This window comes from Anopheles bellator, chromosome 2 (assembly GCF_943735745.2).
Source record: "Anopheles bellator chromosome 2, idAnoBellAS_SP24_06.2, whole genome shotgun sequence".
Classification (NCBI taxonomy): Eukaryota; Metazoa; Arthropoda; class Insecta; order Diptera; family Culicidae; genus Anopheles; species Anopheles bellator.
The window spans coordinates 55,869,198-55,884,054 of record NC_071286.1 but is presented as its reverse complement, the minus strand read 5'-3'; the positions used below and the strand labels follow the sequence as shown (position 1 = coordinate 55,884,054).

General features: G+C 43.5%; 3 protein-coding genes across 5 annotated transcripts in view; 1 reads left to right on the top strand and 2 right to left on the bottom strand.

The window, feature by feature from the left end:
- Nucleotides 1-14,857, bottom strand: part of LOC131211790 (CD63 antigen) — a 51,823-nt gene that overhangs the window by 8,320 nt on the left and 28,646 nt on the right. For all 3 annotated transcript variants that reach the window (XR_009156915.1, XM_058205406.1, XM_058205407.1), the window contains one exon: nucleotides 9,497-9,544. The gene's annotated coding sequence lies outside the window, so the exon portion shown is untranslated. The remainder of the gene's footprint in view (nucleotides 1-9,496; nucleotides 9,545-14,857) is intronic.
- LOC131211791 (dynein axonemal light chain 1-like) lies at nucleotides 10,622-11,459 on the bottom strand. The gene is made up of 3 exons (XM_058205408.1): nucleotides 11,305-11,459; nucleotides 10,978-11,089; nucleotides 10,622-10,918 (listed from the first exon to the last, which is right to left on the bottom strand). The coding sequence occupies exons 1-3, from the start codon at nucleotides 11,457-11,459 to the stop codon at nucleotides 10,622-10,624; spliced, it is 564 nt and encodes a 187-aa protein (XP_058061391.1).
- On the top strand, nucleotides 12,775-14,763 carry LOC131207749 (golgin subfamily A member 4-like). The gene is given in 2 exon segments (XM_058200374.1): nucleotides 12,775-13,121; nucleotides 13,188-14,763. Coding segments are annotated over 2 exon segments (1,923 nt in total).

The following is a 14,857-nucleotide window of genomic DNA, read 5'->3' as shown; positions in this document are numbered from 1 at the left end:
CTATTCGCCAAAGCAGCTAGCTATACTCTAAAAGCCACACTTTGAAGCTTCAATCTGTTGAAGGTAATCAGTGTATTTTTGCAAAATTAGCACAATGTCACAGGAAAGCTTGCTTACGGATGATCAGAAAGTAAATTGATCCTATTCCCGAAAATTGACTATGACCATCAATAAAACGGATGTTGGCCAGGCGATAAGCGTTCGAAGCCGATGTCCGTCGTTTTTGTCTTGCTACTTCGCGTCGTGGGTCTAAAGCGACGGGTGTCTTGGGTCTAGACCCTAAACCGAGGATTTAAATTCAAAACATGTTTTTCTATCCCATTTTCCGGTTGTTTTCCCGGCGCCAAGTAGCAACAAGCGAAAAAGCTAACAAAATCCCAAGACCTAAAAAAATAATTCAAGTTTTTTTGCTTGCAACATACTTCCTTCAGCCCCTCAAGTAATAAAGTAGAGATTATGTTTGGCCAATGGGGAAGTTCATCCCCCAAATGGGCGACACTCCGGGTCTAGCGAAGAGCAAACAAATCCGGTCAACAAACAAAGTAACGATGAGTAAATTTTAATCTGGCCACCGGATTGGTAATCGAAAATCATAGAAAAATGTGACCCAAACTGAGGAGGGGCATAAAACTGGAACTCTCAACGATCATAAACTGTGTGACCGTAATAGAATCTTATTTTCTGCAAACAATGCTTTTCGGCGGCTTGTGGCCTATTGGCGGTAGCTTACAGTAGGCAAATACGGTTGCTGGTATGGTAGTTATCCGATTTCCACGTATTTTTATTTTCTACATGCGTCGAAATCCTGCACGCCGTAACAGGTACAGCTCTTTGTCATTCGAAAGGGCCTCGTAGTTGCCACTGAAGATAACGCTTCTAAGGGTGACTGCTGGCTTCGCATAAAACTCGAAACATAAGAGCGTCTGTTGCAGACGGGTCTTCCAGAAGAACCAAGCCTAGCCAACCCCGAAGCCTAAGGACCATGCAAGAACACTGTCCTCGTAAAATGATTCCAATAAGAAATAAAAATAGCAAAATTTCCTGTTGCGTACAGCAGTGCTGGACACAACAAATTCTGTTGAGCCCTGAAGACCGCCCACTACTGCAATTAATGTGATGTTCATGGTCTCTCTCTCATCGCCATATATACTGATGATTGATGTAGGAACACTAACTTAGCTGTTCTGTTCCCTAGCGCTATTTTATTATCATTTTTTTGTCAGGATTGATCCTGCGTTCACCTGAACAAGGTGAACTTAATGCCACGCAAGTGAACCAAAAGATGCAGACCGTGGTGTGTGAAACCTTTTCGAACGCACGCGTTTTTCAAGTCGCATTTAATCAGGAGATTGAGAAAATGAATCACGATCCTCTGTAAACCTCACAAACAACCAGGCGTCTCCATGTTTCTTGTTTCAAGTAAAAATAAACATCATTCATCATGATCAAGTTCAAAGTAGTTAAAAAATATTATACGGTAAATAAAGTTGTAATTTACAACTTAACTACGAAGAAAAGGAACGCCGTAACAAGTTGTGATAATGTGCATTGGTTAACATTATTTTATTGTACACTATTATACAGTAGCTATTTTTGTATAACCTGGCCCTATGTGCATGATGTATGTAGAAATGTTTCACATAAATAAGTTTTGTATTCAAAATATAAAATTAAACAAACCAACATAAATCTTCATCCTTCGATATAGGAGATGAAAAAAAAAGAGCAGCACAATAAACAAAAGTAGATGTGTTCTTTTCCTCGTTTCCTACATGCATATTTACTAGTTGAAGCTTTAAGGGAAATCGAACGCTAAACACCGTTTCACTTTGCCGTTCCAATCTGATACGGATTTTCAACGCTTAAATCCCCGGATCATTCAAGCGTTGAATTTTTTTCATTTCCTCAAGTGCATCGAAAAAGGAAAAGCTCCGGACGCCAGTATTGCACGCTGGCAACAGTTGGCTTAAGTGCGACTAAGAGGGAACCATGAACCTCGGCTCATCTCTTCGACGTGGACTGCAGCGATGAAGCTAAACAATTTGTGTGGTGTGATGCGAAAATGAAATTCGGATCATCATCAAAAGAATGCTAAAGAAAAGCAATCGGTGGAGCGTAAAATTGAAAATTTTAAAACATGTCAGAGCGTTCAATACGTTTTGCGGTTCGATAAGAAAAACACAATTCTATGGATTGAAATCCACTTTATCACACTTTTACACTTGAAGTGAATCGTCTTTAAAGTTTGTACGACCAGATTTAAATTTAGCAATCGATCTTTTTACTGTACTAATTGAAGGCCAAGAGCCCTTATATACTGTCCTTAGCAGCGCCCTCTGTGATTGAACCACAAAACTTATTGAACAGGCTGGTATATCGATCAATAATGTTGGAATCGGAACAAAATGATTTGAATTCAATTTCTGCCTTCTCGAAATAAACACGCATGCCGGGTAACATTCAATTTATATTTCGAAAGATATCGTAGAAATGGGCTTTGAATGATATGCAAATGGAAAAACCATTTTATTTGCTCCGCTCGTGTTCTTTAGTTCCATCAAAATGAGACCAATGATTGGAAAAAGGTAGGGTATTATGTTGTGCACATCTTCACCAAAACTCACAACATGAAGCGAAATATATTTAAAAAACCTGTAAAGTTGTAAAAAATTCGAAAAGAACAATTTGTCCAATCATTTCCATAAAAAATACATGTCCTTGCCTTTGGCGACCGTTAAGGCCAACAACAACCGAATCATTCAAACTAACGAAGCGACCAGAAGCAGAAGAGCATCTTCAATAATTCAAACCGAGCCCTACACCTCATGAATATTCCATTAACCCCGATCGAACGTCAATTGCCCATATCACGGAACCGACAAGCCGCACGGCACGGCGTGCAGGACCTATGCCTCGTCCCGTTTAGTTCGACGAAGCAGGGCCCCAGATACGTATATATGAGAGGGACTTGCACATTCATCGATTGGAAACCATTTTCTAATTTAAATCTCCCCGGAGGTGGATTGTCGTTTCCGTGACATTTCCGGTGCGGAACGAAATGGACAGCCAAACCAGGTGGTATGCCCATATCGGTAGTAACATCTGCCCGGCAGTGCAGTCACTGGAAGCGTCCCAAAACAGAACGTTCGGACAACCGCCAGCAGGAGCGTGGACCTATTTCGTCTTTTACTACGGGTCGATACGTCCTAATGCCCGTGAGCCTCTCGTTTTCACGGATATGCGTTCATGATTTGGATTTTGGTTGTGCCTCACAATTTCCCCCAGGCGCTATCAGTGAGAGGATCAGCAGAGGCCATTTGCCAGCTCCATGCGTTTCGGAAGGCTCGTCCGGCGTAACCACAGCAAAGTTGGAGCCTGCGAGGGTCCAAGACGCTGGAAACCAATCGCAGCAAAGTGCTGCCAGCTGTGGTACGCCATCCGGTGATTCGTCCTTAAATTCTCGTTGGGTTTTTTAAATCTGTTCCAATCCCAGCAATGCTGCTGCTGTTTCGATTGACGGCGCTTTAGTTGCCGCCTTTATAACATTTACTCTAGGCAAAACCAGACCATACGTCTGCGTTTGACATCACTCGTGTGGAAAATAAGCAGATGCTAATGATGGGGCAGATATTTGATTGGAAACTGTATGCCAATTTGATATGGTACTCGGCTAAAAATAATCCTGATAAGTAATCCTTGCAATGTTTTAGTCGTTTTAACAAGTCTTCTCAAAAAGTCAGTGTTGATTGCGCTCATTTTAAAGTATGTTTCTTTGCTTTATTTTGAAATTTGCTAATTTACTTGACTTCTAAAGTTAAGTTTATACAATAATATCACTTTTACCTTTAAATTACCAAACTCTTCCCTGGGAGTGGTGGATTGAAATATCGAACCATAAGACATCCTGCCAAGACACACTGTGAGTATTCACGCAAAATAACACAAACTATGAATCAACTTTCATCGTACTGGAACGACGTCGCGTGACCTAAACAATCGCAGCACCTGCTTCACAAGTTTTCCCTCGCCCAGATATGGTGTATGAAACAAACGGAGAGGAAAAGGCACGTTCTTCGACACCGTCATTATGTCCTTTCTTTCAACAACTCTTTAGAATGCAATTTGTCAAACATTGACATGTCAGCAAAGTGTTTGAAACCAGTTTTGTTCGTTGCGAGTTCGTCAATCGACTCTTCTACACTACGTGCATGAGAACGCTGACACCCCGTTTCTGTCCTTGTGACGTAAATCTTTTTATCCTTTCCGAGAACACAGACTGCGTTTTCGAAGCTACGAAAGACGATGGAGAGGTTACTTTTTATCTATCTCACTTCAAGACAAGAAGGGGGAACATAAATAATTTATATTCATGTGATTTTCTTTGATGCAATGTAGGAGCGTGGTTCATTGCCTTATACTCATGAGCTTATAGCGAAGTCCTTGCTGCATAAACCAACTTCTGCTCCTTCATCCAGCAATGCAGTCATTGGGTGATTCTATTGACATACATTTTTTTACGACCAAGCGTGCATCACATTTTCCGATACATTGAAGTAATATTTTATGAACATGAACAAGATCACAACTATCAATAGGACCCAGTTCGTTTCTTGAAGATTAAAAAAGCAATATCACGACTGAAATTATGTCAGTAAAATAAAAATTTCACTTGAATTCGATAGATCAACAAAAACCGGTTTGATAAAACCAATCAACGACTTTTGAAAAAACTTTACCATTATTTATGATTTCGATTTTGGAATATTTATGTTATTTGTGGGTATTTTTTGTTCCATAGTTTTCCGCTTTGTTACCTTTTTCGTTATAGACCAATAATGTGATAATACGGAAAAGGAGGTAACACGGAGCATAATTAAAACTTTTTTCCGATTCGGGAAAACACTGCTCCCTTGCAAGCATAATTAATAAGCCGTCACCACATCGAGTGCAGTCCATTAGCATAGTGTGAATAACGATAATTAACAAACACACACTGAACAGCAGCAAACACCCAAATAAATATTTTTTCATCCAGACCCATCATTTTGCTTGTTGAATGGAGAAATATTTATAAGCGCACATAAATGTGCAAAACAGCTCTGGGCATAGTCTCTTAATGGAAAAAAAATCAATTGGGGACGCGATGAGCGATGAGAAAATAAAATAGCTCTGACCTATCGGATTACACACTATTTTGTTTGGAATTGCATTCTGCATTTAATAGACTATAAAATACGCAATGCAAGTAAATGATTTATCGATAAGTTTGGTAGTTTTATGTTATGTGTTTTATGCAAAACAAACGAAGAGGTAAAATATCAACCGTCAACAACACTGTATAAGGTAAAGTTTTAGGAAAAATATTGCGTAAATCTTTATGATTGAAATGTTTCGCACAATTCCCTACTTCAATGGTGAACAGATGTAGATATCATCAGCTCGTAGCCCATTTCTTTACATTGCTTTACGATTTATTGCCACATCACGAATAACAGTTATTCGCGTGCTTACAAATAAACTCTACGTTACACCTGTGCTAAAGCCATAAAAGACACGTGGTAGCTGTTCTTGCATGGTTTCTAAGGATTTCTTCAATCTTTGGCGAACGGAAGACGTTGGCATAAACCATCGTTAGAGAAGATCCTTTCTGCTCCATGCAAGGAATGTGTTATGCGTTCAATCCGGACATAACGAGTAAGGACATAATACTCCACGGAAACCTATAGGTTTTCATCAACGCTTCGCTTCTTTACTAACAATCTGCCATCAGAGGCTGGTGGCTGGTCGAGGAGCACAACCAATCAACTGTTGCATTACGTACCATCGCCGCACGTAGTGGCGGGTACATTATTGAGGACATGCTCCATTTTATTTTTGTTGTTGCTGCTGAAATCAAATATCCGGCCAATGCTACGTTCGAAAGCCAGGAACTGAAGTTGTGAAAATGTAAAATAATGGGTCTTCCCATTGGGAGAAAGATTTCACAACATAAGTGTGAGAGCCAACGCCAAGGAAGCATTAGGACCCAACAGCGTACGTACGACTGAAAACGGAACCTACTGGGCATCGGGATTTGATGCGATAGAACTATAATCTGTATTGCGCAGGTCAATTTAAATCGTTACAGCACAACCCATGCGAATCGAACTTTAAGAATGTTGCCGGGAGTCTTTTCAAGCACTTGTACGTCCCTTTTTTCTGTTAGAAAAAAAGGACATAACAAAATGGTGCAGATAAGAAACCATTGACAAAGATCGATACCGTTGTTGACCATCTGTGTCTTACCAAGAACTGCAAACGCAGCACTAAATCACATTTATGCTACCAACCACCGGAAGATAGTAGTAAACATGCTGTCCTATACTAAAAAAGTTTGTGGAGCAGAAGCGTTCAACGTAAGTAAGAATAAGGGATTTGTTTTTTGTATGTTTTTTTACGAGTCTTATGCATTCAAAATTCGTCCTTACTCTGCACAATCGTTTTTATGTAAAATGATCTCATTTGTTAGAAAGTTCAAAAGTAAACTAAATTGCGAAAAGGGCTGCGAGTTAAAAAGTAGTTAAAAAAGTGCGAGTCCTAAAAAGTGTCATTACAAAGGGAAAAACAAACAAAACCCATTAGTCATCGGAGGCAACCAGGCCAAATCAATTCGCGCCAATATTTGTCAAAGGGGTCATTATCTACGGTCAATGTTTTCCCCATAAACCTCGAGTTCAAGCGAAGAATGGAGGCCCCGAAGGGCCACAACAACATTCATTGAAAATGATCACTTCTTCGCGCTTTTGTCGAAAACAATCGCCTGGTGGAGGATTGCTCGAAATGGCACCCATTTCAGTTCGATTGCATTCACCGTTCGCTAACATTGTTCAACGCTGCGCATCTGCAGTTTTCCAACAGTCCCTAACGTTCCCATAGGACGTGCCATCGATGCCGCGCGGTGCCGTATTGATTTCGTGGATATTCAAAATCTCATCCTTGGAATCGAAAGCACGTTTCACAATGGTGTCAAAACGGATGGAAAACGGAGGATTGAACGCGTGTTGCCAGATTGTGCCATGTCCATCGAACTGCACGAGAGCTGATAAAGGGCGCTCTCTGCGTCGTTTGAACCATACGAAGGTGTTCCCCGCGAAACGTTCAATGTTGTGATTTTCACCAAAAAAATGTGGAAAATTTTGCACCTGTAAGTGACGGACTGTCACCCAAGCCTAAACCCAAGCCGCAAACCGTGGAACGTAGGTTGGGAGTTTTGGTGAAGAGTTTCATCCTTTTGCGATTTGCGCGGTGCGCATCCCATAGAGCGAGAGGAGGGTTGCCAGGCTACAGCGGCCACCGTCAAGAGGAAAAGGTTTTGTTCGCCTGAGCGAAAGGAAATATCCTCTTTGCAGCACCAGACAACAAAGCGCTGATGGTGGATAGATGCAAACGTAACGACGTGAAACAATTCGCTGGCATGTCTGGCACGTTCCGACGACCAGACTGGAGAAGTGCGTTTCATGGCCACGAGAGAGAAAAAACGATGACGCAATTAGAACAAAATTTGCAAATTCAATTTAAACATAATTTTACTTTGTTACCGAGTCAGGCAGTTGGTGGCAAAAACGGCAGGATAAGAACGATAAGAATATTCTGCACTGAGCCCACTCTTTCGTGGAAGCTTTCATCGACCTTCAAAGAAAATTAAATGATGATTTATTTGCAAAGCAAATAAAAAATTCTCACGCAAGCAAGCATGAAACGCAATTCAATGAAGGATTTGAATGCTTTTGAAAGAGCAAAGCCCAAACTTACATGATACTTTGTGGCCCGTGGAATTCGTTTCAAATTTGTTTCAACAGCGAAAGATTAATTTTTATCTTTTATAACGATAATATAATGAAGCTGCACTTTCTGGACGATTTTTGCTTTCTGCATAAAACCACTGACACTGACTTCTATGCTTCTATTCTATTTGTTGTCATTTCACCATCATTATTCTGACACTACATTACACTCGTTTTGTTCTAATAGTTCATCCCTATGAACCACGATTGAGTGCAAAATACCAGAAAAAAGGTAGAAATACATATGAGAAAGGAGTAAACAGAAATAAAATAGTGAAGCCCACAATAGAACAGTGGCACACTAATGAAACAAAAGGACCGTGACTATCAAAAGGATTTCGTCCTTCGGCATGATCACGATTGCCCCATTTCGCGTTTCCATAGTTCTTTTGTTCGACCCATCACAACCATTGCTCCACGCTGCACGAGATGCAGCTGAAAATGCATCCTTTGCTTCTTAAGGCTTCTCAGAGACGGCAAGAGATTAGTAATGCATTTTTCAAGCACAACGCAAAGCGCATACTTCTTCAGATTCCGACCGCATACTAGAGCGAAAACTTATGAATCCCGTTATTTGCCAACAGTTTTCCATTTTTTGCGTTTTCTTTCAACAAACTTCCAATGAATGAACGTGGAGGTTGAAGCATCAGCATGTGTTAGGCCCAGTTTTATCCTCTCGCTCCATCTCTTTTCTACTTCCCTGTTTCCCTGTATTAAGTCACTGTATTTTAGGGCAGGTAGGTGGCAGGATAAATATAGGTTGATTTTCTTTTTCTTCGCCGTTCGCGAGAGAAAATTCGTAAAGGCACTGGCACAGCAAAGTGCACGATCGAGAAATGCAAACAATAAAAGGAACCGCTTCAAAGCGCCAGGGCACACAACAATTAGAACTTTTCCATTTGCCGAGCAGAAAACTCATTACCTCAGCCGCCGAGTGCCCGCGGTAAGCTCGTTTGAAAAATGTGTCAGCCGAGCTTCGGTTGCAGTGGCCGCAGCTGTTATGCTTCCGCGTGCATCCGACGGAGAAGTGCACTTCCATTTCCAGTCGCACGTTATATTAAACTTTGCGATACAATCAAGTGGTGCATCAGATGGCGGAAGTAAAAAAGCAATACGGCGATGAACGATGGATGGAAACCCAAAGCGTGGTCATTGTTGAGGACCGTTGGCCGGCCTAGGAGAATCTCGGCCGCGCTAGAAATAAGATGTACTTCACGCTCATTAGGTCTCTGCTGACGGCCACGAAAATGGCGGTCGCCGCCAGGAAGGAAATCACGAAGGACGACAGGTTTCCTATGAAGGAGCCTCGTCATGTTATCCTCGGTAACGGCTGAGAGGCTGCTCTAAAAAAAACTACAATTTTTGTGCTGATTAAGCGGGGATTTCAGTTTTTATTGCGAGGGATTGGCCAACAGTGCCGCTCGGCTTGAGTCTCGATATTCGTTGGCATCTATACATCTCAGCAAAATGCAGCATCACACGGATGTGCTTCGTTTCACTGGCCAGTCGGCCATTTAGAGAGCTTAAGCGCGTAGTAAAAGAGACGAGTAATTAAAAGGCCACTCGATAAAATGTAAAGGATTTTGCTGCTGAATAAACCGGAAGGGAAGTAGTGTGCTGATGTTCCAGCGCTGTGTGCACTTAATGAAGATGAATGCTAGTTGATGACTCACCGAGATTAAATGAGTCTTTGAAGTTTATCTTCGCTCCGTTCCAGTGAACTGCAAAAAAGTGGATAAAAACAGAGCATATATTATTTGGTGTGACTAAACTTGCAGTTTTGCTTTAACTACATCATTCCTTAGGCTGTTGTACGGTTTGTTCGCTATTTGTTAGTTTAAGAAAACAGAAACCCTAAACGTCGTCCATGTAATAGTTTTAAAGGCTTTCACATGTTTTGTAATATTTTCCATTCATTGAGGTTTAAAAAAAATTGGAACATTGTAAAAGTCGTTGAAAGTGCTCATAAGCTTGATGAGTTCAGCTCGTTCATTACCATCTTTTCGTTATTCCGAGTGAAATATGAGAAAGACTAATAATGGAACGTAGCTAATAATTCCTTACTCAAAACCTACGGCCAGTACCATCCGGAATGACGTTCTGCTCGTTACATAGCCCGCTAATTAAAAGCAGCATTTTCACGGGCACTAACAGCCGGCGCAGAAACTATTTCCAAACCTTTACTTGTACCAACCACCCCCCATGGTTTCACCTCATTTTAGATATTTTCCCAAATGTACATAAGCCCAACTGTGCAGAGCGAATCCCTCAATTATTTTCGTTTTGGTTGTTTGCTCATTTCAGAAACTCGATGCGGAACTGCGAGTTCAAAATATTCCGAACAGACCCGCGGAAAAGATCCAACATGACGGGTAGAAAGTTCCTTGTCCCTGTGCCACACTAAAAGCCAGTGAAACCATGCACGTATTAAAACGAACTGCTCCGCACAGAAGCGCAAGCCCGCCATGGCAACATCGTCATCCAGGGAATGTACTTGTGCAATTTTGTAGCACTTAATACTTGTTTACAATCAATTTCGATACTCCGCTGGATGCTGTCAGTAATGTTGCAGTTCCAGTATGTGGCACGGATTGTATTCCCACGATAGAACTTCGCGCTAGAAGACAACGCAAGAAACTATGATGCAAGCGAACCAAGTTGCCATTTTCCTGCTCACCTATCACCAGCACGGGCGCGGAACTTTTGGAAACTTTTGGTGCTCGTGCGCTCTAAGCCATAAACCGAAACCGAGATGCTTTGAACAGACTGTGTCTTTCGTACCCACCCGTGCTACCCATCTATTCGTCATCTTCCGTCAGCATTGGAACCCCATCGAGCTTTTTCAGCTGCGGCAACCGTTTCATGACTTCGCGAAAGTAGATCGGTTCGTCAAGGTTTTCGACAAGCGGGTTTCCGGCAAACACCAAATCCTCCAGCACGGGGACCGCCTGCAGTTTGGCGAGCTCGGTCCAATCGCGCACCGAGTTGTTAGCCATGTAGAGCACTTTCAGTTTTCGCAAACTTTCGACACCCTTTAGACGGTCGATTTGGTTGTAGCTGATCCACAGTTCCTCCAGTGTATCGCCGACCGCTTCCTGGAAGTACAGGCAAGTCAGTCAGCTGTACGACGCTGACACATGTCGGCGCATCTTACAATGCCACTCAACGATTTGATGTAGTTTCGACCCAGCGATAGTATGCGCAAGTTCTTCATCCCATTCAAGCCGGAAATTTTTTCAATCATGTTAGAGGACAGGCTCAACTTTCTGCAAATATAGAGGTCACACACAACCAATAAGCAAACGTGTTTTGTGCTCCTTGGAACAGGAGTAGCTAGAAATGTCGCGCTTCATTAACGCACACGTATAGCAAATAATGTTAACCTCCGAAAAGGGGTTGGACACAAGCAGAGTGGGGTAAAACAATGGTCACATTCTTTGCGAACGTTCCGGTCCACTTCTTCAGCTGTGCGAGAACTTACTCACAGTTTACCAGCGTCCCGAGGGTACCGTCCATCTTCTCGATCGGAGGCCATCTAAACTGCAGCTGAATGTCTTTCGCTTCGACTGGATCTTGTCCATCGTGTTCCTCCTGCCAGCGCTTCAGAGATTCTTTTACCGTTGTCGAACGGGACATCGTGCTGTGTCACAAGAGCTGTGCTCAAGCAACCGCTATCCGTGTCTCTTATTCTGTATTGCCTCTTCGGGATGCCACACCACTTCACGGGCTACGGCTACTGTGCTTGTTCTGGGCATAAAATGTCAGTCATGGAACACTACGAAAAACAGATGCCTACTTCGTCGCCCGCAGAGGGCACAGGGAACCGTTGTGCGTATTTGCGAGTTGTGCGTAGGAAGCAATTAATTAATCACCTTCCGGCCACCAGCCGGGCTCAGCCGCAAAAGTGGTGGACAGGAAACGACGTCGACAATCAGTGAAGCGCGTCACCATCGGCTCCCGACCGCCGTTACATTTATTTCGAGCTAATTGTGGCATGGAATAAACGAAACGATTAATCGGCGCAAGCAAATAAAGGCATCGACCCCACCGCAGCATCCTTCGATCGCCATCTCAAATATCTAACGTCACGCGAATGGATAATTTAATACTAAGCGTCGAAATCGTGCTGCAGATAACGAAGACCAAAAATGGTAATAAAAGTTCGATACTCTAAGCCGTCAGATGTCGCACCCAGGACAGTTCTCGTTTTGGGTCACCCCTTTTGAGTAAATCCAACTGTGACAGCAACTATGGCTCATGTCATTCTTGAGCATACCTCCGTCCGTCTGAACTAGACCCATTCTCTGCTTCTGATGGCATGAAGTATAATGAAGAAATCTTTCAAATGAAATATTCAGCAGTATGTTATCAAAGCTGATACCGAAAATAATTCAATGTGCGTCCGAAAAATAGAGCAGAAAAAAATCATCTAATGTTATTACGTAGATGTGAAAAACAGAACCACCAGGATAATGCGAACGTTTTCTCCAGAACTCACACAACTCAAGCCTTTTTCATTACATACTTTTGAGAAAATTCATTGAAAAGATCAATAAAATGCATAGAGCGCATAAAGACCTCATAAATTCAAAGCGATGGGCACCGTCGGAGAAGTTATTAGCAGGAGCCTATTACCGAATGGCCTACACTAGTCAGTATGCTAGTCGGTATGATCGACAATTTAAGAACCGTCACAGTCGCCGGTCGGCTGCAACTCACGATCCCTCAGTTTCGCGGACCCGGCCATAAATTGACGCCAACGAAGACAGATTTATGAGAATTACGAGCCACATGGCCACAGCCCGGCTGTACCAAGGAGTAGCAGCAGAAGCTGGGTGCGAAATCGAAACACATCACAACACCATCGTAGCAATCACTGCTCGAAAACCCAGGCAACCGGGCATCCTAGCAGTCCGGCAGAAAACCAATAACGCATGCTGAGGGAAATATAATGAGTAATAACAGAGGAACGGCAGTGGTCCAAGTGTTGCGACGCATTGAGCTCCGGAACGTGCAGCTTCTTCGTCTGGCATCCGTACCGATTGTCGACGCGGATTTTATACAGTTCTGAGAAGCATACGACGAGGTACAACGTGCGCTGCTCGGAGCCTGTGATTCTCTGTCTACTGCCACAACGGACTATCAACGGCAAAGGACCATTTCGGAGTTGGAACTGCGGGTTGAATCCCTGAAACGGCAGAAGGTGAGCTGTGTGAGGAACATTTCCAAATTCAACGAAACCCGGAAGGACCTAACGAGCCCATTGCTGAAGAAAACCGTGGAGCAGTGCCTGAAAAAGTAAGCCCCAGTGCTGTTGGGCCCGAGAAGTTGTAATGTAAATTTTGACCTTTTCATGATTTCTAGTGCTGTAACGCACTTGGTCCGCTTTCACGGCTCGTTTCGAGAGCAAACCGAAACCGAGATTGGATCTCTCGACGATATCTACCAAATTGCTGAGTTGAAGCAGCGGCTCTCTAGGACCGATTTTCTACACCAAGTCGTTTGCAAGAACCATTTGAATTGTTTGCACGCTCTTCGGCAGGACGGCATTGAGCTCACACTCGCTCTGTACTGCGTCCTGTTACGGTCGCAGGCCAACTCCTTTTTCGTTCTCATTCTGGTGCAGTTCAAGGAGTTACTGGAGATAATGGACAGCGAGGAGGGTAGCAGCTCGGTCCAAAACCGACTTCAGGAGGAAATTCAGCGCACCTTGAACGAAAGCCGCGAAGACGAGCAGGAGATTTTGGAGCTACGCAAGAATCTGTTTTCTTCAGCCCTCAGCCTGACGACGCAACGGGACACTGCTATCGAGCAGCGTGATCAACAGGCGGCCGGTCTTGAGGAGCAGGTTCTGCAGATCGATCAGCTCGAGAGCGAACGGAATCAAATTGAGGAACGTGTTGGGCAACTCATCGGAGCACGGGAAAGCATCCAGCGCCAACTGGAGGACTGGCAATGCCTGCTACGGAGTAGCATACGTGACATCACCCGTTTGGAGAAGCTGATTGAGATGCTGGAGCGAGAGATGTTGTACCGCAAGGAACAATATCAGCGAGAAGCTCTCGTGCTGCAGCAGAAGCGTCTCGAGATTCTGGAAGATGCCGATTTGGCCACAGAAGAAAGGAACCAGCGGCTGAGTGCGTGGGATGTAGAACTAATGAAGCATAAAAAATCGCACGAAAGCAACATCGATGTGCTAGAAGCACAGTGTGATAAACTTGAAACAATGAGTAAAAACTTGATCGGCAACACGGATACCCTCAGGGCCGCAATGGAAGACTTGGAACGTCAAAAGCAGAAGGTAAAGACCGTATCACAGTTAAGCCTCCTCGATGCGACTGCACGCAACAAACATGAGGAGTACGACCGGAGTGTGGCCATGGTGGAACGCGCTCGAGTTAGAACCGAATATCAGACGGACGACCACGGACGCTACTACCTGAACGATGCAGGAGTAAGAATCTATCAGCGGCACTCTGGTTCAACTGATTATCGGCTAGGGGACGACGGTCAGACGATAAGAGCTTCGGACGCCACCGACAGCCCGAGGAAACAAACTTCAGGAGCAACCGGCAGCCCCCGGACATCAACTTGCGAGGCGCCATCCAATGAATCTATGAGCGGAGTTCGCACACCATCCTCTTTGGCAAATGACTTAAGCAACAGTTCCAAATCGAAACCCAGGCATTCTGACGAAAAAGCTAGTCAGTCGTCTTCGGTAGTGTTTGAGTCGGAGTCGGAAATTTTGCGCAAACGAGTAGCGGCCGATGTCGCTTACGCAATAGAAGCGGTAGGTTTGCCGGTACGCAAGGGTATGGCTGCCGTTGCTTTGAACCGCCCAACCGATCCAGTGGAATATTTGGCAGAATATTTGAAAATGTACCGAGAAAATAGCATCGTTGCTGTGAAGCGCCGAGAACTAACCGAGAATCTTCAGTGAGAATATTGATATCGAAACCTGAACGTTCCCATTCATTTTTTAAAATTAATAATGGAAAACTAACATATCAGAATTCAAAACTCAATGTTAAAAA

What these genes read in the sequence shown, in the direction of transcription:
- LOC131211791 (XM_058205408.1), bottom strand. Translation starts at nt 11,459, where the DNA reads ATGTCCCGTTCGACAACGGTAAAAGAATCTCTGAAGCGCTGGCAGGAG. An exon ending in GGGACGCTGGTAAACTGTGA is followed by an intron (nt 11,090 to 11,304) that starts GTAAGTTCTCGC and finishes CTATATTTGCAG; the next exon opens with AAAGTTGAGCCTGTCCTCTA. An exon ending in TCAAATCGTTGAGTGGCATT is followed by an intron (nt 10,919 to 10,977) that starts GTAAGATGCGCC and finishes CTGTACTTCCAG; the next exon opens with GAAGCGGTCGGCGATACACT.